At 41.7% G+C, this 27,712-nt stretch overlaps 1 protein-coding gene across 1 annotated transcript in view; it reads right to left on the bottom strand.

Annotated features, from left to right (window-relative positions):
* Positions 1 to 27,712, bottom strand: part of Pcsk5 (proprotein convertase subtilisin/kexin type 5) — a 456,194-nt gene that overhangs the window by 215,297 nt on the left and 213,185 nt on the right. The window contains 1 exon segment of the mRNA XM_052762773.1: positions 16,952 to 17,052. Coding sequence (XP_052618733.1) covers positions 16,952 to 17,052 — 101 coding nt within the window.

Here is a 27,712-nt window from a genome sequence, read left to right as displayed (position 1 = left end):
GACATATAATATTATCCACAATAAAATTACATGTTGCGGGGGGCGGGGGGAACCCACCACTGAAGAGACACACAGGTCAAATCTACCAGAAAGCCCAGTGCTCTCTAAAAGCTTGCTGTTGGATATTATATGCATTTGTGCATCATGATGGCTGAATAAGAGGTTGAGAAAATGAATTGGCTGAGTAAAGCACAGTAGAATTCAGAGAACTTAATCCACTTATCTCAGAAAATAGTTTGTCTATATAAAAAGTATTAAGGGGTTGAGGGGATGTCTCATTGTTCGAGAACACTTGGGTGTGTGTGCGCATGCACACACACACACACACACACACACACACACACACACACACACACACTTTCCACAGGTAGAGAGAGGCAGGGAGGAGAGAATGCCAGTAAAATAAACTATATGCTATAAATCTGTAGCAGGAATCTTAAACGTTCTTATTAATAAAATCAAACCTGAGCCAGGTATTGGGTTGAACACTGGAAGATCAGAGAGACAGAACAAGCCACAGCTAACCTCACCTGGCTAACTTCTCAGCTGATCTTGTTTCCTCAGACTGGAAGCCTCTGTGTCCTCATATCCGAATGGCTCTCAGCTGAATTGTGCTGCTAGAAGCCTGAAAGCTTAACCAGCCAAATGCTTCTAGTTTCTGGTCTTCACGCCTTATATATCTTTCCTTTCTACCATCAATTCCTGGGATTAAAGGCTCGTTTTCTGGGATTAAAGGCATGAGTCACCATGCTTGGCTGTATCCTTGAACACATGGATTTCTGCCTCTGGAATGCTAGGATTAAAGGCGTGTGTTACCACTGCCTAACTTCTACGTTTAATATTGTGGCTGTTCTGTCTCTGACCCCAGATAAGTTTATTAGGGTTCACAATATTTTGGGGAACACAATACCACCACATAAATCCCATGTAGGAAAAGACATAAGTAAAAGATGCTACAAGGAAACGGACAGTAAACTAAAGAAATAAGCATTACATCAATGTAAGCAGAGATGAAGAAATCCATTACTCTAAGAAGCAATACTAACAGATCTAGTGTGCATGAGAAACTGTATCCAAATCTCAACAAATACCAAGAAAAGACCTACGTTTCTTTCATAGTGAAACCTTCAGGAAGTAAAAAGTGGTCCATAGGCACAATGAAGAACACACAAGGAGAGGAAGATGTTAACTGAAAGTGAAAAATGTTAAAAATAACCCAGAGAAAAAACAACATCCACAGGAATGACGATAGTTGCCCTGATATTTAACACAGCACAATTGGCTGGCATGACAGAGAGAATATTATGATGTTATCAGTGTCCATATCTTTCGAACTTTCCATATATATAAATTCACTTAGTACTAGTGACAAATGTCACAAATTTTACATGAAGAAAGTGGAACTCAAGAAAGGGATATGTTCCATTCATTTAAGGCCGTCTAGGCAAACTGGAACTAGAATCAGCCTGGCTGGCTCTAAGACCTGAACCAGTAATGACTTGCACATAACACTTTCCAATAAGAACAGACATAAAAAATTCCATCACAAATGAACAGAGATAAGCAATACTATTGTCAGATAAAACCAAAATGAAGTATTCGGATATAACATATTACTTGAAGGAACAAGAGGTAGCTCTGTTAGAGATAAGCATAAAAGCATAAATTAGAGCAGCAAGCAAGCAAACATTTGCTAGTTCAAAAACTAATTCTACCCCCAAAGTACAGAACCAAAGATAATTCCAGAACTTTATTATGCCAATATAAAAAGTTCTAAACAATTCAGAGAATTTTTCTTGGATGGGAAAACAAGTTGTAATGAAACCAAGATTTAGGGCATAGTAGATGGCTTAGTGCATCACCATGAGTATCTCAGTTCAGATCCCAGTACCTTCACATGAAAGTTGGGCATGGCAGTGAGAGCCTATAATCCTAGTATTGGGAGGTACAGACAAGAGGATCCTGGGGACTCACTCATGAGTCAATATAGCCAATGGGTGAGCTCCAGGATCAGCAAGAGACTGTCTCAAAAAATGAGGTGGAAAGTGATACAGTAAGATGCATGATGTCTTTAATTGATAAAGCATTATTTTGCTAAAAAGCTTGATTTAAAATATAATTATCAGGAAAAGGGGGAGGTAAGAAGTGACTAAGATCTGAAGGCAAAGCAACATGCAAGCAAGTTAAAGATAATAAAGTATGTGTGGGAACCTACAAAGGTTTTCTAGTGAGATCTGAGCTTGCTTTACACAGCAGGGCTGCATTAGGGGATGGCTTGACCACGTGTGTGGTTACCAGGTGCCTGGGATGGTCTGCACTTGGCTGTGCTTGGGGGAGCTCTTTTGCTCCACCCCTTGGCATCCCTTTAAAAGCCCTTTAGAAGAGACAGAAGGGGCTGGTGGGTTTTGACCCAGGCCCTCCTGAGGCTATTCTAGATTGTTTCTAACTGTCTCTCTTCTCTATATTTCTATAAATATTTCTCACTTCTCCCTGCTCAAGAGTACTCTGGGGGAAAAAGTGGGGGCAGGCCCCCTACAAGTATGAAATATTTTCATGATAAAATGAATGTTAACAATATTAAGAATATTTGAACCCAGTATTTATATACAGTATTTACAGTTACACCACCATTCAAGCCTAAAAACAGCTACTGAAAATAGATTGTATAGGGAAGATGCACATATATGTATATATGCAAACACATGTACATAAATATATGTTTATGAGGGGGGCAATGGAGGGTAGAGGATGGGAGATGAGAACATAAGGGAACAGGATGGTCGAGCTGGAACAGGGATGGAGTGGGAGAGCAATGAAAGAGATACTATGATAGAGGGAGACATCATGGGGATAGGGAGAAAGTGGGTGCTAGGGAAGTTCCCAGAAATCTACAAGGATTAGACTACTAGCTATAGTGGAGAGGGTGCCTGAACTGGCTTACTCCAGTAATCAGATCAGTGAGTACCCTAACTGTCATCAGAGAGCCCCTTCATCCAGTAACTGATGGAAGCAGATGCAGAGATCCACAGCCAATTACTGGGCCAAGCTCTGCAAGTCCAGTCAAGAGAGAGAAGAGCGATTCTATGAGCAAGGGTCATCAAGATCATGATGGGGAAACCTACAGAGACAACCAAATCAAACTAGTGGGAACTCATGAACTTTAGACCAACAGCTGTGGAGCCTCCATGGGACTGGACTAAGCCCTCTGCATAAGCGAGACAGTTGTGTAGCTTGATCTGCTTAAGGAACCCCCTGGCAGTAGAATCAGTATCCATCCCTGCTGCTTTTTGGAGCCCACTACCTATGGGGGGGACACCTTGCACAGTCTTGATGCAGGGAAAGGGGCTTGGATCTGCCTCTACTGAATGTACCAGGCTCTGGGGACTCCCCCTGGGAGGCCATACCTTGTTGGAGGAGGGAATGGGGGGTGGATTGGGGGGAGGGAAGGCTGGAGGGGTGGAAGGAGGGAAGAGAGGGGGATCTGTGGTTGGTATGCGAAATGAATAAAATATTCCTTAATAAAAATACATACGTATAAAAATATGTGTATGTTTATATACCTACATACACATTAATATGGCATATCAGTTTTAAAGGATGTATCAGCACTCTGGTGATAATCATCTTGGATTTAAATATGGTTTATCGATAATGACACTGGAAGCCATAGCAGTGCTCTTCCAGGCTTCTGTCACTGTTGAAGAAACATTAGTTTGCTCCCAACCTAACAAGGGCAAACTGTAAGGATCAGTTGGATATTTACAAGCCCCACTATGATGACAAGAGACTCTCACACCACATGGTAGTGGTGTAAAGACAGATATGCACACCTATAGAACAGAAGAGAAGACTCAGGAATAAACCCATACGGTTAGGGACGCTTAATTTTTGACAAAGCTGTCAAAAACATACAGTGGAAAAGACAGCCTATTCAACTAGTGGTGCAGAAACAACTCAATATCCATCCTGGGAAAAATGAAAATAGATTCATATCTTCCATTCAGTACACAAATTAAGTTATAAGTAGACTAAAGACCTTAATTTAAAGCCTGAAATACTGAAGCAACTAGAGGGAAACACAAGGGTACACTACAAGATATAGGTTAATGTAAGTCCGGGACTCTAATAGCACAGGAAACAGCACCAAGAGCTAAGAACATCCTTAGCCTTCAGAGGAATGTAAATTACAGCTACTTTGAGATTTGATCTCCTCTTAGTCAGAATGGCTAACATCAAGAAATTCAACAACCACAGTGGGGGAGGGTGTAGGAAGGCGGCACCCTTATTCACTGCTAGTGGGAGCATAAACTAGTATAACCTATATGGAAGTCAGCAAGGAGACTTCTTGAGTAATTAGAAATAGAACACTCTAGGCAACTCTTCAGGGGCATATACTGAAAGGACACTATCCTGCCAGAGAGACAGGTGCACATCCACGCTTACTGCTCCATTATTGACAATAGAAAAATAATGGAACCAGCCTCGATGCTTCCCAGCACGTGGATGCTAGTGAAAACGTGGCACATACACACAATGGAATTTTGTTCAGCTGTGAAGAAAAATGACATGAAATTTGCAGGAAAATCAATGAGGCTGGAAAGCTTTCTATTATGTGAGGTTATTCAGAAAGATAAAAATCCTATATGCTCTATTGTACGTGATCCTAGCTCAGCATGTTTATCCGGGTGTATGTGAGTCGGGGAGAAGGGATGTATAGGTTATGAAACTAGAAAGAAGACCATGAGTGAGGAAAGAGAGGTATTGAGGAAGGGGCTGGTGGCAAGAGGACACATGACAACCAAGGAGTCCACAGGTGGTTGGAAAGACACACAGGGACTGTTCATGCGGATAGAGGGGAAGAATCAGGGAGGCGAATCAACAAAAACAAGTGTATGGAAATGCCAAAATGAAATCTAATTCTGCCCGTGCTAATTAAACATTTTAATTAAAACACTCATTCAGACACACACATGCACACACACACTCATATACAACAAAGTCCCAGTCTTCGGCATTTCAAAGACTTACGCACTATTTTTCAATGTGAGAACCAATGCAAGCTTTGGTCACTTCAAATTTTGCCTAACAAAGGTAGAAAATGCAAGCATTTCCACATTTCTTAATATAACTTAGCATGCACAATTTTACACATACAACAACGGACAACTTGCTTTAAAAATGTTTTCCCCAAATACGGCTTTGTTCTTAAATAGCCTCCATTCTGTTATTGTTCTCCTGGAGCACGCTCAGTGAAATGCTTTCCAACAGACCAGAAATTCTCTGGGCAATCTTCCAATGTTATACAATTCCCAGACAAACTGATAACAGTTATTTCATATTTCAGGTTTGGGATCCCATGTAATTGAGAGTTTTAACACAATAAAAATTATAAAATTGAACACATCTGCTATAGAAAGTGAGGCCATTAAAAAGCCATTCCAAGGTACCTAAGTGCAGAGCAGGGAGTAGGAATCTAGCACTCTCTCCAGGAAGTTGTCTGTAGACAACACTCTCTGAGGTCATTTGTAAAAGGTTTCCCAAAGCTTCTGCAACAAGGCTGCCCCCTGAGCTGTGAAGAGAACACACCTCCTTGCCTTAAGAGTTTCTTCAGTCTCTTCCCTTGTTTTTTTTTTTTTTTATTTCTGGTTATATACTGAGTGGTTTAGATATAGAATGCTTACTGGACAAAAGCATAGGTCTTTTGGTACATTTGTACAATTTGATGTACAATCTCAGTCTTTGAAGTGTTGCCAGTAGTTATCAACCTGTTTTCAAGCATACGAACAGGTTGTTTTTAAGTTTTTTTTTTTTTTTTCTTCACTATTTGGTTTTTTCTTTTAAGTCTTAGCCATGATGGCAAGTACTAGCAGATGAAGTCGGTGGGATGTGGTTAATTTGGCCATCAAATAGTCCAATAAAAATTGAAGTCAGCTTGTGGTGGTTTCAATAGGAATGGCCCCGTAGACCCATGTGTTTGAATGCTTGAGCCGTAGGAAGTGGCACTATTAGGAGGAAGTGTGTCACTGTGGAGGCGGGCTTTGAGGTCTCATATGCTCAAGCTACATGCAGTACACAGTTGCTTCTGCTGTTTGTGGATTAGGATGTAGAACTCTCAGCTCCTTCTCCAGAACCATGCCTGCGTGCATGCCATGTTTCCCATCATGACAACAATGGACTAAACCTTTGAAACTGTCAGCCAGTGCCAATGAAATGTTTTCCTTTATAAGAGCTGTCATAGTCATGGTGTCTCTTCACAGCAACAGAAACTCTAAGACAACAGCCAAGGATAAAGTCAGTTGGATTACCCCGTAACTCCAGTCATGAATGTGATTATTTCTTTGATGGCTTTCCTTACCCTTTATCATTAATGTTCCTTTCCTATTCTAACTCACAATCACCCTGTGCCACCATACCATGCTTGGCTTAGTTTTTCCTTTCCACACCAGGCATAATTATCTTCCATCTGTTAATAGGAATATAGGTGTACGGGAGCTAGGTTCAAAACAAAACAAACACACATGTGCTCACCCTGCACTATCAGCATGGACCATGTATGTTTGATCAGAGGCACTCCAGTTCTTAGCACAGTGACAGGCACACGCTCAATGACATCAAAACGATGATGCTATACATTTGTGACTATGACTTGTAAGATACATTACCATTTCAGACTTGTGAAGGTGTCTTTCAAAATAAATTACAGTAGCAAGAAAAACTCAACAAATATTTCTTGATACAGTCAAAATTCAGACTTAAACAAAACTTGATGTCATGGTAGTGTACTATTTACAGACTCTGAAACTGATACCTGTACACAACTCTCAACAACTGCAGGAAGACTTCGTGCCTTCCTTACTCCTTCCCTCTCTGTACCCTGCTTTCCTCCTTCCCTCCCTTCCTCTCTCCCTCCCTCTTTGTCATCATTCACTAATTGTATACAAGCAGTATTGCCCACTAAGTCACATGACTTTGGGTTTATTTTCTAGACATACCACTTATTCTCTGAGGATTTCTAAATCTCATTTTCTATATCTGAAATATAGATGATGACACCTGCTTTTGAGTGATGCTTTGGGGGTTAAGTGAGATTGTTAATCAAAAATATAGCTCAGTATATGGCAAAGAGCATCCCCATGGCAGAAGGAAGTTAGTGACTCATTTTTCATTGCTTTATTGTTTGCCCTTTGCTGCACTATGCACACTTGTGTGTGGTCAATGGCAAGAAGGATCTTTGGCCTCACATATAGGATGTGCAATCTGGGCTGTGGTCTTTTCAGTGGTTAGGAGTGACACTGCCAGACTTCATAGTCTTCTGGGATACTGTAAGGGAGTTTCAACATGATAAATGATATAGTTGACTTGTTGATATCAGTATGAATGACATGCTTTCCAATCTTTCTTTTGTATTTCATTTTTCCTTTCCTTTCTCACGCTGATGGGAAATGTATTATGATTAAAATTTTATAAAAGAAAACTAAAGAAAAGTCACACATGGTGTGAGCTATTACTAAAATTAGGCCCTAGTGTCCACATGGATAATTATTTTGTTTAGAATGAATGAAACAAAAATATCCTAGTAAAATTTATGGACTAAAACAGTGTAGGCATAGGCTCTATTGATTTAAAAAGTCATGCATCACCACACCCAGATCTGGGCTGACTTTTTGGACTGCAGCAGGAGAAGAGTGAGATTGAGTTCAGCCTATAATCCAAAATGAATTCCAGGCCAGTCTGGGATATGAGACTATTTAAATAAAACCAAAACAAAATAAAAAAAACAAATAAATGCAAACCAAAATAACAAAGGTTTCTAAACCAACAAACAAAATCCTTCTTGATTTGTGAAAACTCAACTTAAGATGATAGACAGATTGGTAACACAACCCATTCAGCTAAGACTCACAGAAAATCATGGATGAGATGGTGAAGAGATTTTAAGACCCAGAGGTTCAGGATGCCTACTGCTCGGCATTGTCTTCTAGACATGACAGGGAAACTGTATCCATGAAATTTCAATAAAATTGGCTGACATGCCAACATGGATGGGGGAAATTTTACAAGGTCTCACTTCTTTTTTTTTTTTTTTTTTATTTTTATTTTGCAATACAATTCAGTTCCACATATCAGCCACGGATTCCCTTGTTCTCCCTGCTCCTACCCCCCTCACCTTCCCCTCAGTCCACCCCCCATTCCCACCTCCTCCAGGGCAAAGCCTCCCTCGCGGACTGAGATCAACCTGGTAGACTCAGTCCAGGCAGGTCCAGTCCCCTCCTCCCAGGCCGAGCCAAGCGATCCTGCATAGGCCCCAGGTTTCAAACAGCCAACTCATGCAATGAGCACAGGACCTGGTCCCACTGCCTGGATGCCTCCCAAACAGATCAAGCCAATCAACTGTCTCACCCATTCAGAGGGCCTGATCCAGTTGGGGACCCCTCAGCCATTGGTTCATAGTCTCACTTCTAATAAAGAACTATAGGCAATAAATGAGAGAGAGGGAGAGTCAGTCTTCTCCAGGGCCAATCTCCCCAATCAGGTTATGGAATCACAAAGGGTCGGCCCTAAACATGTACATATAAGAACACTAAATGAATTCAGCAAGTTAGACACACACACACACACACACACACACACACACACACACACACACACTACATACCTAACAATAATAATGTCATGAATCTGAGAGGGAGTGGGAACATAGGAGGTGTTGGAGGAGGTGAGGGAGAGAGGGGTAGAAATGATGTAAATATAGTATTTATGTATTAAATTCTTAAAAAAATTAAATGAACAAAAACTATACATCATCCCAAGAACACCTGGTGTAGAAACATAGCTGAACTGTAACTGGGTTTCAAGATAGAGTCTTCAGAGATACTTGATGAAGCTAGGGGATGGGTCATAAGCAATGGTGCGAAGAAATGGACTTTCAGTCCTTATTATACTTTTAGTTCTTAGAGATTAACCATAGGCACTATCACACACACACACAAAAAATTCCTAGCAATGAAGGAAATCCAAAACCTCCTAAGAGATTAAATTGAAATACTACATTTTACACATTTCCTATAAACTCATTAAGACACTAGTAGGCTTTCTAAGCAATGTTATTGGTTACCCATGTAAGGGTTAATATCTATTGCGAGCAACCTGCTGTATCAAAGAACACAGGAGCAAGCATGCAATTTATAATGCAAAGAAATCCATAGTCACTATTTTTCACTTTAAAAAGAAAACTGTCAGTCATTTATAGCATTTATAAACACAGCGGTAGGCATTTTCTGAGGATTAACTAATGATCAGAATAACTGCTGTGGGAATTGGCACACTGAATTCAGTCAATAATTGCCCAAGGCATTTACCACAGTTCTCATTGTAAGGCATCTAGGCCCAGGGACATCTTGTCTCAGTAGGTTTTATGCCTCTTAGAATTCCCAGAATCCCATGGCAAAGAATAAAGTGTATTCATTTCTATAAATGGGACCAGACTAAGTTCAGCAAAGCAATGTAGACCTCAGGCTTCTTTTTTTCCTTTTCTTCAGGATATATAATCTAACACATTTCCTGAATGTGGTACCTGCAAAATATACATCCAATCTACTTACTTCTCTGTCTATTACCCTTACTTTGATCAGACTCCTTTTGAGGCCATCTAGAATTTTCCAAATACTTTATCTGCCTCCTTCCACACATATTGGTTATGTGTAATGTAACACTTTCCTGCTGTGTGGTTGTTTAGAAATGGGATTTGACCAGTGATACAAGGAATAGGTTTGATGGTTGCTCCCATCCTTATTTGAAAATATTATTATAATAAGAAGAATTGCATATTTTCAGGGAAAGACATAAAAATGTAGTTAAACATAGTTAAACAAAAGGAGCCAGTTAAGTATCCCTTAGAATTTTCTGTCTTCAGTTTGTCTCTGCAGCAGTTCAAGTCTCCAACATGGTGCTGTTCTCTCATCTAAGAGAAGGTGATGGAAACCCTGGCTAACTCTCAAGATAATTCAAGTGAATGAGCCTGTTGACCAGGGCTTTTTCAGTCATAATGGACACCTTTGGAAATCATCCTGTTTGAAACTGTTACTTAAGGCACAAAGTCGGGCAAGTCCAGGAAAAATTGGCTTCTATATAATTTGAACTTGAAAAGTGCTAGAGGACAGAGTGTATTGTCTGTGTGTATGTAGACATAACAAAGCTATTTTCATGCACAGTCCTGGCAGAAGGCCTGTGGTAACTGCTCTGTGTGTCTGGTTACAATTATTTCACTATAGGGAATAATCCAGGACAGTACATCCCTACTCTGTCCGCTCAGCCTCATGTTGAAATGTGTGCTGCTTTTAACCCCATAAACCTTGTCAACTCTCCTTCCTGATGGCCTTTTAATTCACTCATCTTTCTCATGCCAGAAACCTCAGCTGAATTCCAAGTCTGAACGACAGTATTACAATATGCACAAAACTCTTAAGTAACCAGACAGGGGGCATGCAATGCTCTGGTCCCTTGGCCTTGGAATCCTACAGAATCTGGGCTCTTGTGTCTGTATGTTTCACTGAACGTGGGTTTTCTAAGTTCTAAGTGAAATAAAACTCTCCTGGGGTGGGGGAAAAGAGCAGGTATGTCTTTTCTAATGCTACCTCCACAATCAAACACATTGTGCCCCCCACCCACTGCACATTTCATACAGTTTAATGTGGCTCTTAGGAAAATTCTCAACAGAACAGTTAATAGTGAAATGTGTTTTTAATTAAGATGACGACAACAAAGAAGATAAGATTGGTTACAGGATCTCATTACCCAGATGCTAATCCGGGTATTTTATTTAGGAATGCTTGTGGCTATCAAGCCCTTCTTGTACGATCTCCCTTGATCATGTTCAGTTCTAGGAATCTGAAGCTCCCAGTGAGTTGCTTTAACTCAGAACTAGCTTGTAACAAACGCCAGGTATTGTTTCAACAGCCCCAGGTAACTTACAATAAGTGGGTCATACATGAGGGCACTGCCCTCTATTTTTTCTTACACATCCACAGGATAGCTTGTAGGGCAAAGGGAGGCAAAAGACACAGTGGTGGATAAGACAGAACTACAGAAAACCAGCGTGGCTGGGCTTATTAAATTGCAAACATTGCAGACTGTTTAATCTCTTGAGAGAAGACCATTCAGAACTCTATTTCAAAGCCATAGCAGATGGTGTGAATCACCCTTTGACTTTGCAGCCACTCTTCACACTTGGGTCATGCTGGTCTGACTCTCCCAATCAGGACCAAAGAAGGACTTCCTTAGGAGCTCAGAGGGGGACTCATAGTATGCAAAGGAGGGAAAAGTCACTAACAAGCATCAGTGGAAGGACCTGAAGGGTGAAAAGGACATACATGCAAGCAAGTAATTCTGCCAGCTGATTTAGGACTCAGTCCTCTAGGAGAAAAGCAAAACTGTTTTAATAGATGAATTAATCTCTGTTTGTTAGGAATCAACCTAGTTAAGGATGAAATGCTGAGGGACGCAGAGGATATAAAAGAGCACTTCCCCAGCCCGAATCATCAAGCTAACGATTTCTATTTTCAACCATGTCTTACGCCGTCCACAGTCACTCCCCTGAGTATTTTCTTTTTAAGCTTTCATGAATGAATCGTGTATATCTGCCAGTGAACATTTGCTTCCCTGGTGAGATTTTAGCTTTTATAGCTAGTGACTTAAAAAAAAAAAAACCTCAATTATGCCCTACCCAATTCTCTTTGTATATGCTACACTGCCTTAAAGTTTTCCACTACTGTTGAGTATAATTGTTATCTAAACATAAATAAAGATATAAAGATTATAAAGTATAATCTTTAATCCCAATGAGTTTAAGTTTCAATTAAGAAGTATTACATATGAAAATATCAGTACCATAAAGATTATCTAAACAATCTAGATTATTCCATAGTCTGTATATGCTTCATATATACCTATATGAGACATCCTAAAAACCAGTGGAAATAAGAAATAACAGATAGGTAATAAAGACAGAGTGGATGAACCCATTTCGCAATGTGTGCGTGTATACATGTGTGTACAAAACACTAGGGCACCCAAGGCTTACTATATATCAGGAACACGTCTAGTATACTTATTTGTTTATTCTTTAAGTTTAATTTAGATGTATTAAGTTTTCTCAAAGTAAGTTATTCCATAGCCTACTTAGAGATGAAATTTGTGGAAGAGGCTTTCAGATTAAACCAAGGATTTATGGAAGAGTCTTTCTAGGCATAACCCCTGTATCTTAAGTAATTTCAGAAGTTCCTACCTGACTCAGTCCCTCTTACTTATCACTCACTATGTGGAGTAGCATTGCTTGATTGCTGGATGTATATTTTCCAGTCTTCCACCTTTGCAATGGTGAGCACAACTTTTGAGTTCCGTGAACTAATGTTGACATTTTACTTTTCCGTGCCAGTGTTCAGCAAAACACGGCATTTTGCTCCAAGCACTCCGCTTTTCTAAATGTCAGTTCTTTTAATTTTATAAACTGTTTTACAGGAAACATCATTTGCTATCACTCTCTCTATGCTGTTTGTCCTCTGAGTCTAGAGCACTGGGTGAGCACTGAGCTCTAGACACAGACCCCTGCAGATGCGGTGCCATCCTGCACTGCTGAGCTGCCATCATCCTCTGAGTCTAGAGCACTGGGTGGGTGCTGAGCTCGATGCAGACCCCTGCAGATGTGGTGCCATCCTGCACTGCTTAGCTGACATCAGGTACATACTCACCACTAGAAGAGGCCCACTCCCCACAATATTCAATCCAGCTTGAACTTCTATAGTTATATTCCATGACAGCATATCATTTTTAATAATGGCCTCCTTGGCAATTAGTTCCCTAGCAATTACTGACTCTGCATTCCCTATCTGATCAGCTGAAAAACCATGAAATTATTTTAAAATCTACAAAATCCCAAATACTGGCATACTATAAACTTTCTGAAGCGATAAATGTGCCAAGAGCTCTTTAACACAAACGTTAGTTTTTCTCCCCTTTACATTAATGATGTTTTCACTTATCTTGAAATTGCTCATGGGCTTTAGAAGTGTAAGGGAATGGGAGAAATCACCTAATAAGCCAAGAGACCAGAGTCACAAAGAGAAGAGAAGGAGGGAGAGGAAGAATCAAGTTCCCTTGGGAACAGAATCCATCTTTTCTGTGGGGCACTGGCCTCAGGGCCCTTGGCAAACCTCAGAGCTCACAGATGATCAAGTCCTTCTGTAAAAAGATGCAGTGTTGCAAATAACCTTGGCACAATGCCACAAGCTATAGTCATCTTCAGATTACCCTAACATCTAGGTTGATGCTAAGACAGCTATAGATGTCCTGCATGGCTAAGGGAATAATGATAAGAAAAACATGCCTGTACACATTTAGTAAAGATGCCATCTTTTTCTCAAAAACATTAGAATGTGGTTGATGGGATCTATGAATGTGAACCCATGTACCAGATGATGATTTGCCATTCTTTTTTTTCAATACTAAAACCTTATATTTTATCATTTACTTATTTTTATTTATGTGTGTTGGGAAACACACACATATCACAGTATGGTCATGGAGGTCAGTAGGCAACTTATGGAAGTTAATTCTTTCTACCATGTGGGTCCTGGGGATTAAACCCAAGTCCTCAAGTTTGGTAGCAAGTACCTTTACCCACAGAGCTATCTCAACCTGCCCAGAAACTGATCTGTTAATCAAGGATATGGGGGCTTATTACATCACCATTTGTTGTAATGCAAGGTTTGTATATCCAGAAGAATGATGATGTTCAGGGAATCCTATGAGATGCCACCGAAAAATTATTTCATGATCTAATAGTCGTTAAGTTTGGATAAGAGATCTGTACACTTTAAACTTATCAGATTCTCTTTTGTATTTGTTCTTTTGGTCCTTAGCTAAGGCCAATAGAAGAAATACCACCATCAATAATGTGACTCGCATTCCTAGTGACCTCAACAAATCCCTGAGGGAAAGCAGGCTTGGGGAAGCTGGGAATGTGAGCTTTCTCCAGTGTCCCGATGCCAAGCAAACACCGCAACCTAGTGACACATTGGTCTTTTCAGTGGAGGGGTAACAGGGCCATGTAGTTAAACTGGGATCAGCCCCTCTGCTTACAGCATGCTGACCTGAACGTTCAGATTATCTGCTGCTTAGCAGACTGTGTGGGCAGACTGAGCACCTGGGAAGGAGGAGACCCTTGCAAGCAGTAGTTCTGTCTGCTGCATCTTTCTCTCCTGTTTCCATTCAAGGGAATACTGATGGCTTGTGCTTGTAAAGGCTGAATATCAAAATGCCAAGGCCCATCATTACCGAGTATAAGAGGAGATTGCAAGGCTAGGGTCTCAGGAAGTGGATAATGAGCTGAGCATAGCCCAGGCTTAGCTGGAGAGCAATTGCAGCCTTGGGACACTGTTATTTGAGCTCTGCTCTGCAATTTCTTCCTTTTAGATAATTTTTACTCAAACTCCAACCCCAGTGCTTATTCTGATGCTGGTTTCATGCCACTCCTGACCCACTCCTAGAGAACTCAGACCTCTTTCCTGTAATTTTCAGCCTCACTTATAGGCAGAGGTTAGTCTGTAGGTCAAATCAATAGAGTTACATGGAAAGGCCTATTCCTTCTCATTTTATCAGACTGTTTATTTACTGCTTATTATAGGGCCGTGACTGAACTGGATTGCTAAAACTCTTAAAATAAAGTGGTTTCCAGGTAACCTGTATTTGGAGGATATAGGTTACCCTCTACTTGTGACAGTTTGGTAGGAACAAATGTTCAGAAATCCTCAACATGGAGAAGCAAGGAAGGTAGCTGTACTCTCTCAATGTGTTCTGCAGCCTCCAGATGACCTTGTGTCACTGAGAAGGGGGATGGGGACCTAACAGGAGGATTGTACATGCTAGCTAAAATGGTGTTTAAAAGAACTGTCTTTAAAAAAAAATGGGGTTACAGTAATTTCTCAAAGAATTGAGAGTCAGCTTAGCGTGTCTAGCAGCAGTTACATGTTGGGAGGCCAAGTCTGAGTTTGAGATTCTGGTCTCTATGTGAGAGTGAGGTGGTAATGAATTCTGGGTTTTTATTTCCCATCAATATTTCATGAACAGGAAAATATTCCAGAGAAACCACCTAGAATTTCAGAAAAAAAAATCCCCCCAACCCCAAAAACCTATTCAGACTCCAGCAAATTAAAAAGCACAGACACTTAACTCACTCCTGCTGCCAGAACACCGAGTGAAAAGTTGTAAAGTGAGAATTTCAGAGAGTAAGTGCCGGTCCTTTGCCAAACCCAAAAGTCCAGCACCTTAAGAAATAGAGTATGTTTAAAATGACTTCACATTTAGTCTTGTCAAAAAGGAACCCAAAGGTTCATGGGAACTTGGATACCATCCATTGAAAAGGCTTAGGTGGGCAGCCACCCAGAGCTATGGCACCAGATCTGGAGGCAGTGCTTGCTTCCTTTTACAGTGCACGGCTTTACATGCCGCAGGCACACTGTATTAGGGAGTTGTTAACTGTGTCTCCTGTCTCCTTACTAGGATGGTAGCTACAGTTGGTGAGGAGCCATTTGAGTACTGAGAATGAACTAGCCCGTTCTAACGGCAGGGTCCAGGCTTGCTCAGTCTCAGGACTCTTCCCGTCCACCTGCAAGTGCTGAACTCTAGGTGCAGCCAGCAGAAGAGTTTTGCATCGTTCCCAGGGGAGCAAGGCAGGCTTCTTTTGGAAAATGCTGATGTCATTACTACAGTTCTATTTTCTTAGGATCGTCATGCAGGGAGAACCTCAGAGAACATAGCCTCAAATCCTCCTTAAAAGACAAAAAACAAAAACCAAAAACCAAAAACCAAAAAATAAATCCTTGCACCAGATGTGTGCGGAACTCATGAATTTGTTTTCAGAAATGGTGTTAATTGCAGGTATAATACAAAATCTCTAGTGAGTGCTGAGTCAGCAGGTCATCATATGCATGAATATTGATACAGTGAAGGTAGGCATCTTCACAGTGTGTGGGATAAGGAAGGACAGAAATAGCAAGAAATCAGTCTATCAAATAAATCTGGGTGTTAAATTTACAAGAGAACTTTCAGTTTTTCTGGACATTTTAGGTTTTGAAATTGAGGCAAGGAGATTTTACATCTGTACAAGGTTTTCAAAAAGCTATGTCCCATTTGTTTTGAGAGAAAGGTGTCGCATACAAACAGCTTATGCGTCCTTTTAAGAGGTCTTTTGAACACTTTGACTAGATGGGCCAGAGCAAGGCTGAGATACATGTGTTGTCTTTGTCTGTGGGGTCTTGCCCCATGTGACTTGGACATATCCTCTTCTACTGAGTCAATCTGTGACAGCATTGTCCTGGACTCTGAACTGCCTTGCTGAGCTATAGAGAAGGGGACCAGGAATGGAGGTGTTAGTAACCTGTCTGAGGCTCACAGGAACATTCCGAGACTACGAGAAAAACAACAGGACAAGACTGTTGCAGGCAAATGGCTAATACTGTGACTCCATAATGAAGGAACCACACAGCTTGCTTTTTAACACATATACAAACCCCAAATTCTCTTTGAATGAGTTTTGCTTATTTGTTCTTTTGTTTTTTTTTTTTGTTTGTTTTGTTTGTTTGTTAGTTTGAGACAGGGTCTTATAATATATCCTCTGTTATGTATCTTGTGCTGACCTGGAACTTGTTATGTAGCCTAGACTAGTCTCAGACCTGCAGTCCTCTTACCTCAACCTCCCAGGTGCTGGGATTACAGGTGTGAGCCACTATTCCCAGCAATAAAAAATGCTTGAAAGCCCAAATCACTGAAAATTTAAACAATGGCATGAAAAGTTATCTCCTGGGCTATTATGCTACATACTATCTATATAGGGGAAGGGAGCATGTTCTTAGAGATAGGGGCTTGTCACCAGTGAAGACAGAGAGATCAGGCTTACTTGGCTTCCAGGGCCAGGGCAATGATGCCAGCAGCCATGGGGGCTGAGGCTGACGTCCCCGTGTGATTGTCCGTGCATCGTTGCCTTAGGTCGGTCGTGATCTGAAAAACAGAAGTGGAAAACTTTAGGCCCTGAGGACAGTCTGTGTCAAAGCAAGAAGTTTACTCACAAAGCAGATGGAGAAGAATTAAAAATTAACTTTAAACTCAATGTTTCCAGGCCCTCATGACCATTCACTTTCAAAGAATTGCTCTTAAAAAAGAAATGACTGGAAATTGACTTCATGACAAGCAGAACAGGAACGGGGTGAACCCCAGTTCAGAACCTCAAGGTCGTGTCTGTGGCTCCTAAAAGTCTGCAGTGTATACACCGTGTGTGCCTCACCTTAGTTCCACTCTGCATTAAAATGGAAATTATTTAATTGACCCACATTTTGAACTAATTAAATACGTTAAATGAATTACCAGACACCAAACCTGGTGTCTGTAGATGAAGGGATAAACTATACAGCTCCTGCATTCTCTAAATTATAACTTCGGGGGAGCAACAGGTTTCAAGAAACAGTCCCGCACACAAGTGATCTTTGCTTGTGGACTTTTCTAGAATTCATCAGAATGTTGCATGGATGGGTTAAGGCTTCCTCAAAGGTGTCACATGGACAGGAAGAGCAAGGGTTGGACTCTTGTACCTCACACACAGCTAAGGCAGTGTCTGCTTGCACATTATATATAAGAGGCTAGCTACTTTTCCAATTTTACCTTGCAATCAAAATGTGAAAACTAGATCATTTTATTTTCTTGGCTTGGATCCAGTTTGGTTCAGCTCTGACTGAATTCTATTACCATTCAGCAAAGGCAATGGTTCCCAGTCTGCGTTTCATTATTGTCTCACCAAGAAAGAAAATTAAATTGAAATTCTCCTTAACATGAGAAATTAAGTACTATAGAATATGACTTTAGAAATCATTGCAATACCCCTCAGATTAAAAAAAAATTCTTCCTGGACAGGAATCCATTTTGCTCCATTGGGACTGACTTTGTGTTTGATGGGGAGATGAATCAGAGGACATGCTGCAGTCACTGGCTGATACCAGTAAACCTTTCTTTGGCACGAAGACAAGTGTGTCACCACACATTACAGAGAAGAGAGCTGATGTGGAAGCTGGGCAGAAAGACAGTGCGTAGAGGCAGCAGAAAGCACAGCCGTTGTTTTCCTAAGCGGACTGAGATGAGCTGAAGTCGGTTTAGGAGCAGGTGGACACCCCACCCCCACAATCACCCTTACAACTCTTCTACGCCGCAGCCCCTGGGAGGGAATTTTACATTATGTTTTAGAGCCAGAGCAGCCATCTCAGCCTGCTCAGTTTCCCACAACAGCATGTCTACCATCTCTTTTGACACGTGTAATGCTACCTACCAGATGACCTGTATCACAGAAGTATGAACACTGACACAAAAGAGGTGGGAGAGTAATATGCAGAACCACAGGGACATGGTGATGTAGGCCAATAGAGCTGTGCTCACCTAAATGTAAAGAAACTTCCTAGGGTTTTAATTGACTTAAAAAAGGTATAACATAAGCTAACCCTCCTGGCAATTTTTGTGTGTATAGTATTATTCACTACACACTGCTGTCTTGGGTCTCTAGGACCTTTCTCATCTGCACAAATGGATCTCAGAATGACAGCTGCTCTGACTCTGACCTCTCACCACTACTATGCTTCCTGTGATGGGTTTGAGTAAGTACCTCATTTAAGTGAAATCACTTAGTATCTGTCTCTTACTGATTGGATTAATTCACATGTGATGTCCTGAAGCTTCATCCATGATACAGCCCTTCTTTAAAAATACTGACCAATATTCCATTATGCTATACTTTCCAAATCACTCATCTGTTGATGGACATTGGGCTTCCTTCCATGTTTGGTTGCTGAACAGTGTTCCAAATCTACACAAAATGCAGAATCCTTTTTGAAATCTGATTTTAAATGCCCTTGAATATAATCCCAGAAGTGGGGTTGCTGGATCATAAAAGAGGCATTTTGGGGGGTGGAGAGATGGCTCAGTGGGTAGAACAGTTACTCTGCAAACCTGGCAACCTGAGTGTGATCTCTTAACATCGTGTAAAGGTAGACAAAGAAAATTGCTTCCCCCTCACACAGCATACACCCGCAATAATAAGTAAATTTTGTTTTGTTTTGTTTCTTTGGTTTTTCGAGACAGGGTTTCTCTGTGTAGCTTTGTGCCTTTCCTGGAACTTGCTTTGTAGACAGGCTGGCCTCGAACTCACAGAGATCTGCCTGCCTCTGCCTCCCGAGTGCTGGGATTAAAGGCGTGCGCCACCACCGCCCGGCCAATAAGTAAATTTTTAAAAAGGCATTTCTACCCCACTTTAAATCATAGTGGGGGAATCTTTAAAGTCTTTTTCTGAGGTACAGTCTCTGAGTCCAAGCATGAACGCATCAGAAATGGCTTATTTCTATGTCTCCAGAGTCCCTGTTTTTGAGAGATGGTCTTAAGAGACAAAGTTTTTTGTATTGTACCTCATCCCATGGTCACATTCCTTTGTGCAAGTGTTAATTTTTTTCAGTGAATTGTGACTGGATTGAAGCCTTTTCATGCTATTTCCCTACTTCTTCAGCTGTACCAGACACTTCCAATGCACAGACTTAGGTCCAGAATGAACACTTGGAGAGTGTGTTCAGCATCGATGAACCTCACAAATAGCCAGTTCTGGCCAAACACAAACAAGAAATAGTTTATGCTGTACGGTCCATAGCACAAATACACCTCATCTTTTTATAGTCACCAGGCACATACACATATAACATATACTTACATGAAAAGCTACTTAGAGATACCAATGGTGTCTCAGATTCTATCAATTTCGATGACTTTGTGTGGGATTCAAGTCACCACTGTGCTCTAACTTTTTTCAATCATTTGAACTAAATGAAAGGAGTTGGAGAGGGTGTGGAGCAGAAAGGTGACGGGGAACTTGGAGGTTAAAAGACGCAGGGAAAAGAAGAAACAAAGACATTCCCCTCTCTTCTCTGCTCTAAGTGGAATTCCAGCTGGATCATTTCAATAGGAAGTTACTGTCAGTAGAAGAGATGTTCAGGTGTAAATTACCAGGAGCATCTAAGGTAAGGTTCTACCATTAAAAGAAGCCAGAATACCAGGAAATATTTATGGCTATCTGCAGAAAGAAAAAGCAAAGGTCACCATGGAATGTGCAACCTAGAAGATGGTTTAAATCCAGAACAACCTGGGGTAACAGCACTCATCACAAGGCACAGGAAACAGAACACAGGATCCTCCAGCACACCTTAAAGGAAAGTGGCATCCAGTGTGCAGCCCATAACACAGGGCGGACACGCTCTTGCTTCAGACTCCCTCGAGAATGTCTCAGAATTTGGTCTCCACCCCGGTGGCAGTCTCGCCTGCTCCCAATTCTCTCAATTCACCACCCAAATCAGAAACAGAATTTGTATCCAGAGAACTGAAGTTGCTCAAGAAAATATCATTTGCGTCCATCACCGAGAAGGAAACTGGAGAGGACGCAGGCCCTGAGCAGATCAAAGTTATCCTGATGGGCAAATTAGATTTCCAGCCTCATAGGATCAGTAGCAGATGGGGTTTTGGACTCCACAAAGTTACAGATGTCATCTTTTCTTGTTCAGCCCCAGCCAGGATCCTTGAGAAGAACCACCACTTTTCTCACTAGGCTTTTATTTCCTAATGCTTCACAGTTCATTATTGGAGCTGATTGGGCTTTTGACTGTGGCCTGTTGATACCATTCTCCAGGGAATCTCAGCACAGATTGACTTGGGCCCTAAGTGACAAGCTTTTACAGCAACCTACGATAAGTGTCCTCTCTCCCTGATGCCCTGTGATCCTTTTTACTTTGAAGGTGCCAGATTGCCTCATACCTGTTAAAAGAGCAACTGAAAAGATATTTTTAAAACATGAAATGACTTTTGCTGTCTGTTAGGGCGAATTTGTTCCTAGTGCTGACTTGGATTTGGGTTGGAAATGTGTTCCTTGAGCTGTTTCAGACACAGCAATTGTGGTAAAGGGCAGAGACAATGAGCTGGGTGTAGCTCGCTATTAAGTACAATGACACGGACAGGAATAAGGACCACTGAATGATTTCTGAGTCCACAGATGTCACCAAGATGGGTACAGAATTCAGTGAGTAGGAATAATTCAGGACAAAACACCAACCCCTCCCATATTGCTAAGAGAACCTAGAAACGTGGCGTGTAAGGGACGAGGCTGCTTCTCTAAACAGGGATCCTGTCTTGTGTCATGTCTACACCGCCATACTGTACAGCTGAATTCTACACTGCAACAAGAGCAAGTATTTGTCTGCTAAGTTGAACTGCTTGCACCCAGCTCCCTTAGCTACACTTACTTCATTTTACACTCTGAACTTTTCCATTTATTTAGAAACACTTCAAGGTCACTTTTCCTTTGACTGTTCAATCAGGGCTCCAGGAAACTTAGAATCAGTCCAGAAAAGTTATGGGTGTGTTAATTTACAATCCAAGGATTAGCCAGGTGGTGGCAGTGCACATCTTTAATCCCAGCATGTGGGAGGGCCGAAGCAGGCAATCTCTGTGAATCTGAGGCCAGTCTGATCTACAAAGAGAGTTCCAGGACAGCCAGAGCTGTTACACTGAGAAACCCTGTCTCAAAAAAACAACCAACTAACCAACCAACAAAACAACCAACCAACAGATAAATAAAACAAAAACCAATCCAAGGATTAAAGTATAGCCATTAACCTCACAATTCCAACCTCCAGGCTTCTCCTCAAACTACTATTAGCAACTGATGACGAGTGAGGAAGTAAATATGCCTGGGTGAAGAGCATTCCATACAGCCAGGGGATGTTTGCAAGGAAAGTATTATATCATTAACAGCTAAGGAAAAGGAGGTTTGGCAAGGCTAATTACCTTGCTCCAGGATGCAGAGCAATAAGGCAGTTAGTAGGTAGGGAAGATACTAAATCCTGAACCAGCAATATAAGAAAAGCAGAGTTTTAGAGTGCAGTCACCCATGAGGACAAGAGCAACAGAGTCAGACCTCCAGCCATGACCGCGGTGACAGCAGAACAGCCTTGGGGCCCCTGCCTGCCAGCAAGCAGGGCTCCTGTATGCTTTGTTACATTCTGAGGAGAATATGGGTCAAGCTATTGAACACATCTGGACTTGTTCTTCTATTTACTTACTCAAGAAACAGAAAGAATGAAATAAAAAAAAAGAAAAGAATGAGATTTTCTAAACCTAAAGGAGCAGAGGAGATGGCAGCGAAGGATCTGATGTGAACAGTGACTGCATGTGAAACAGCAGTGTGTGCCAGAGGAGGCAGGAGAGCTGGAGAGCAGGGTGCCTCTACAGGAGAAATGTGAGTGCTTACCAGCATTAAGAGCAGTGGGGTAATTCCTCCACCTGGACTTGGTCTCTGTGGCCACCCCTGAGATACTTCAGGCTGCATGTGTGTTTTGAACACATATAAGTAAAATGATATCAGAAGAAGAAAGTAGAATGCTTATTACCCAAAGCATGGCTCAGAGAACCTCTCCCAACAGGAAAACAAAGGAGCCCAAAGCCTAATGAGTAGGACAAATGACTTGGGGGCAGGGAGTCAAAGGCAGAACAAGTTCTAAAAGAAACAATTTTCTTGTAGGAATGACTGAATAGACTTTTAGTTATACAATACAATAGGGGAAAGCTATGGAAGTAGTGAGGTTTGAAAGACAAAATTTTGATTGCTTGTATGGGTTGTTACACACATAAATTTTATGATTTTCCACCGTAAATAACTCGATCGATGTTTACCTTTCATGAAGGTTATTTTTACATGACTATTTTTGCATGGACACTTATGGAGCTCCAGCTCTAGCCAAGAGTACAGACTCTTCATTCTCAAGTAGTTTCCACTCTGGCATGAAAATCAGACAGTAAATGAAGAATGTAGACAATAGTGTCAAGTGAGGCTAAGTACACTGGGAAGGAAAGCTGCCTGAGAGAGGGTGGTGGAAGGCAGGATCCCAAATGCAGGGAGCACAGAGGCACACTCCTCTGCAGAGTGCAACTCGAGGATACCGAGCTGAAGGGACACACCAGGCAAGGTGCTCCTAGAGGGAGTCTTCTGCAGAGAACGCCACTCTGCTTTGATCACACAGAGGCACCATCTTGGGAGTCTGTTGCTAACACTGCTTTAGGCTTGGGAGTCTGTTGTTAATGCTGCTTCAGGTTTATATGTCTGACTGAGGACATTTTGAAAAGGGTAGAGGCCTGAAATTCAATTAGGAAGAGCAAGGTAGAAAAATGGGGTAGGCAACCATTAAGAAAATACCAGGTAAGCAACCACCCTTCTCTACACAGCTCCACAATGGATGCTCTGTCAAGTGTTGGGGCATGATGGCACACTGATGATAGATGGGCTTGGGCTTCCTTCTGCTTGACTGGAATCTAGGCTCCCCCAACAGGCCAGCTATCTGTTTTCTTCCTAGCCTTTCAAGTTTGTTTTCTCATCTGTGAATTGAACAAGATGATCCCTGGACACAGGGTTTTCAGGATATCGTGAAAGGTTTCAGTCAACATGCAGAGTGCTGTATCAGGTTCTCAACAGAAAGGCCACAAATGTTATGTGTATGACATGTTATGACAACTGTAAATGTGTCACATGAGATACAGAATATTATGTACACAATTATGCTAAGAAAAGCATTGCTTCAAGTCAGTGCTTTACACTAGCTGGTCAGGGTGGGCTGGGGAGGTGGCTCAGTGGTTAAGAGAAGATAATGACCTAGCAGAGGACCTGAATGTGGCTCCCAGCATCCAGGTCAGATGGCTCACAACCCCCTGTAATTCCAGATCTCTGGGAACTGACACATCTGGCTTCTGAGGGCACCTGCAACAAATATGTACATCCATGGCCCTCAGAGTACACATGATTAAAAATAATAGAAATAAATCTTAAAAAAATCTGTTGAGTGGGTGTGGCAGGTCATAGCAGTAATCTTGGCACTTGGAAGGCTGAGGCAGAAAGACCATGGAGTCACCTTAGGCTAAATGAGATTTTGTTGCAAACAAACAACAGTCATTTCTGATCATTTTGTTTAGAAAAGAGCTTCTTATTATACTCCTGACATTCTGGGAGCTTCATTGGCTGGAATAAGCTGTCAGGCTACTAAGGCCCCAAGTCTATGTGAATGTGAATATAATGCTAGCACCCACTGTTGAGTTACTAGTAAAGGCAGGACATGCAGCTACGCAGTCCTTGCTATATTTTGAAACCCAGGGCAAGCTTTCCTGCTTCCAAATCATGAAAAGATCTTTTGTCCCAGATATGTAAAGTTTATTTAACAAAGTGCTTTCCTAGAAGCAGATGAGAGATCTTTCCTGTCCCTCAGATCCTCAGCAGCTGTCTCGGTTCAAATCACAAAGGTGCTCTTAGGAATGAAGAACGACAACCGTGCTCTCCTGGAGAGGCAGCGAGTGACAGAGGGAAATGAATGGCTCAGGGAAGGGGCCCAGTACAAAGAAGACACTGACGCTCCTGCAGCACTCCATCATGGATGCCACTAACAGGATGCAGGCATCACCCGGAGACCACAGGCGTCTAGGTTCAAAGCCTGGTGGTGGCAAGGTCCTGGGCGCACTGTGGGCTTATTCATCATCCTGACATCTGGAACGAAAGGGGGTCAGCTGGACCATAAAAATCTGATGTTGCTGCCAATTCCACTCATGTTCAGGCTGTTAACATGTTCCTGATCACAGTGGCTTTCTTTATGGGGTTGGTGGAACAGACCACAGGATTTTATGGCTAGGAAAAAGGAAGGTGCAACAAGAAACTCTGTGAACAGAGATGTGACCAACTAACCTTCCAGGATGCAGAAGGCCGCACAGGCCTCAGGACAATAATGCCAGCCACTAACAGAGCCAAATGCACACCAGACACTCAGACTCAGGCTGTCACTATCCTTGGTTTCTTACTGTCTCCTGGGAATCTCTGAGGCCATGTGGGTGTCCCCTCAATTTTACAGTTGCGGAGGTCAAGACTCTGAGTGGGCGGCTTAGCACTAGGTGGTCAGTAGGAAGTCAGACACTGAATTCAAATAGCTTCCAAATCTCCTCTTCCTTTGTGGGTAATTTGAGGGTGCAGACAAAAAGAAAAGAATTGAAGAACTAGGTAAAGAGAAAGAGAAAACGCAGAGATGAATGACTGTTTGGCCTTTGTAATGAGAAACGGATGCCCTTGAAGATTAATTTATTACAGAAATACTGTAATCTAGAATGAACCCCGTTTTTACACAAGATGTTATGTCCCCATGCCAGTGGCCAGTGTGCACCAGTGTGGCAAGACACCAATTAGTTCCATTAGGAAATGCTTGGGTTACTGCCTTTACCTCTAGTCTGAAGACATCATCCCATAAGCAAAACAGGAAGTTTCTGATTCTTTTTTTTTTTTTTTTTTTTTTGGTTTTTCGAGACAGGGTTTCTCTGTGTAGCTTTGCACCCTTCCTGGGACTCACTTGGTAGCCCAGGCTGGCCTCGAACTCACAGAGATCCGCCTGGCTCTGCCTCCCGAGTGCTGGGATTAAAGGTGTGCGTCACCACCGCCCGGCTTCTGATTCTTAATAAATGGAAATTTCCTTTTAGAAAGAGAATAATCACAAAGTAGATATAAGGAAGAATTCAATACGCACCCAGTTGGTGAAGGGAAAATGAAGGATAAGACCTCACAGAAAGACACTGACATCCAGTCATGGTGTCCAGGTTCCCAAGCTCTCGCCCCTCAGCAAGATTTTGACTTCATTACCGAACTGTAAACATATGGAGCTCACAGTTGCTCTATGGTTTTGTTCGTGAGTCACAACAAGTGCTGCACAATTACAAACACATTGGTGCCCAGGTATGGTGATATTTTATTTGTATTAAAATGTTATTTGTATGTTAATAAATAAAGTTGCCCGGGGTCAGAGCTATTAGCAAGCCATAGGAAAGCCGGGTGGTGGTGGTGTACGCTTGTAATCCCAGCATTTGGTAGGCAGAGCTAGGTAAGTCTCTGTGTGTTCAGGGAAACAGCCAGCATTGGATACACGCGCCTTTAATCTCAATACCAACCATAGAAGACCTGGAGGTCTATACAGACAGGCAGTGACTAGGCGGTCATGTGGTTGGGTTTACAACCAATGAGAAGGCAGAACAGAAAGTCTATATAAAGACTTTACCACAGGAAATAGCTCTCTTTCGGAGAGGTAGGACCACTGCAGGAGGAAGGGTAAGGTTTTAGCTCTTAGCTCTGACCTCTTGGCTTTCTTCTTTGCATTGGTTCTGTGTTTCTTATTTAATAAGACGGTTGGTTACATCTATACCCAGGTCTAGGGAATGAACCTCACTGACATGATTCTGAGGTTGTTCAGGCCAAATTATATGATGCGTTCCATCAAGAATGCGGGGCACACTTCCTCCTGTTTTGATATTTGTCTGTTAGACTAAGCGCTTCTTTTAGACAAGGCATTTATGGAACTGATTAATACCATCCCCACAGCAATGGTACCACAGGAATAACAAGACTGGCCAGGTCACAAGATGCTTGGGAGCAAGTGTGAGATCCTCAGACTGTAGAGCTAAATGGTGGGACTCTTTTTTTTTTTTTTTTTTTTTTTCAAGACGGGGTTTCTCTGTGTAGCTTTGCACCTTTCCTGGATCTTGTTCTGTAGCCCAGGCTGGTCTCAAACTCACAGAACTCTGCCTGCCTCTACCTCCCGGGTGCTGGGATTAAAGGCGTGCGCCACCACCACCCGATAATGGTGGGACTCTTGTCCGGGAGTTTCTCAGGTACTTTGTGATGCAGAGATGGGTGTCACAGGGCACTGGTATACCTAGGTGACAGGCTAGAGAATACACAGTTTTCTACTGGAAAGCAAAAGAGGTATTTCCAGATGTTTACAGTTCTATAATGATGTCAAAATCTTGGTAAGGGGCATCAGTTTTTAATGAAACAAACCAGAAACGTCTAGTCTTGCTCATCTCTGTACATTCTCCTTAAGTGTTTTACTTTGTATTTAGAATTAGTTCACTGATAAATGATCAAGGAGATACTGAGAGATGGACTTGTATACATACAACTTTTTTGATGTGTATGGGTATTTTGCCTGAATGTATGTCTGTGTACCACATGTGTGTAGTGCCCACAGATGCCAGAAGAGGGCATTGGATCTCCTGGGATTGGAGTGACATGGTTGTGAGCTGCTATGTGGATGCTGGGAACCAAACCCAGGTCCTCTGGAAGAATAACCAATTTTTTAAATTTCTGAACCCTTTTTCCAACCCCAGACTTGTGAATATTTTTAAATCCAGTCATTGGGGAATGATTGGGACATCTTTAAAATGTAACTAAAGTATGCACTAAAAAGAAGTTGGGAAATCAGACACAAAAATCTTATAATAAACAAACCATTAACAGGAGATTACTAGATTATAAATTAATTTCACACAAGAGGCAAATGCTCTGAACCTAAGGTGTTTGGAACTATACAATTTTTCTCCAGATTTTGGAATGCCTGAACAGAATGAAATATCTTGGGAATTAGAATTCATTTATGCTTCAAGTACACATGTTGTACATACAGCCTGTTTACAACTTTACATATTTTAAGTGATTTTTATGCTTTAAAACGTCTCCAAATATAGAGTCTTAACAGTACTACATAGCTGTTGGATTTAGTGTTTTGGATTTGGG

This window comes from Peromyscus californicus, unplaced genomic scaffold, assembly GCF_007827085.1.
Source record: "Peromyscus californicus insignis strain IS unplaced genomic scaffold, ASM782708v3 Scaffold_4__1_contigs__length_199733344, whole genome shotgun sequence".
Lineage (NCBI taxonomy): Eukaryota > Metazoa > Chordata > Mammalia > Rodentia > Cricetidae > Peromyscus > Peromyscus californicus.
This window is presented reverse-complemented; position numbering and strand designations above follow the sequence as displayed.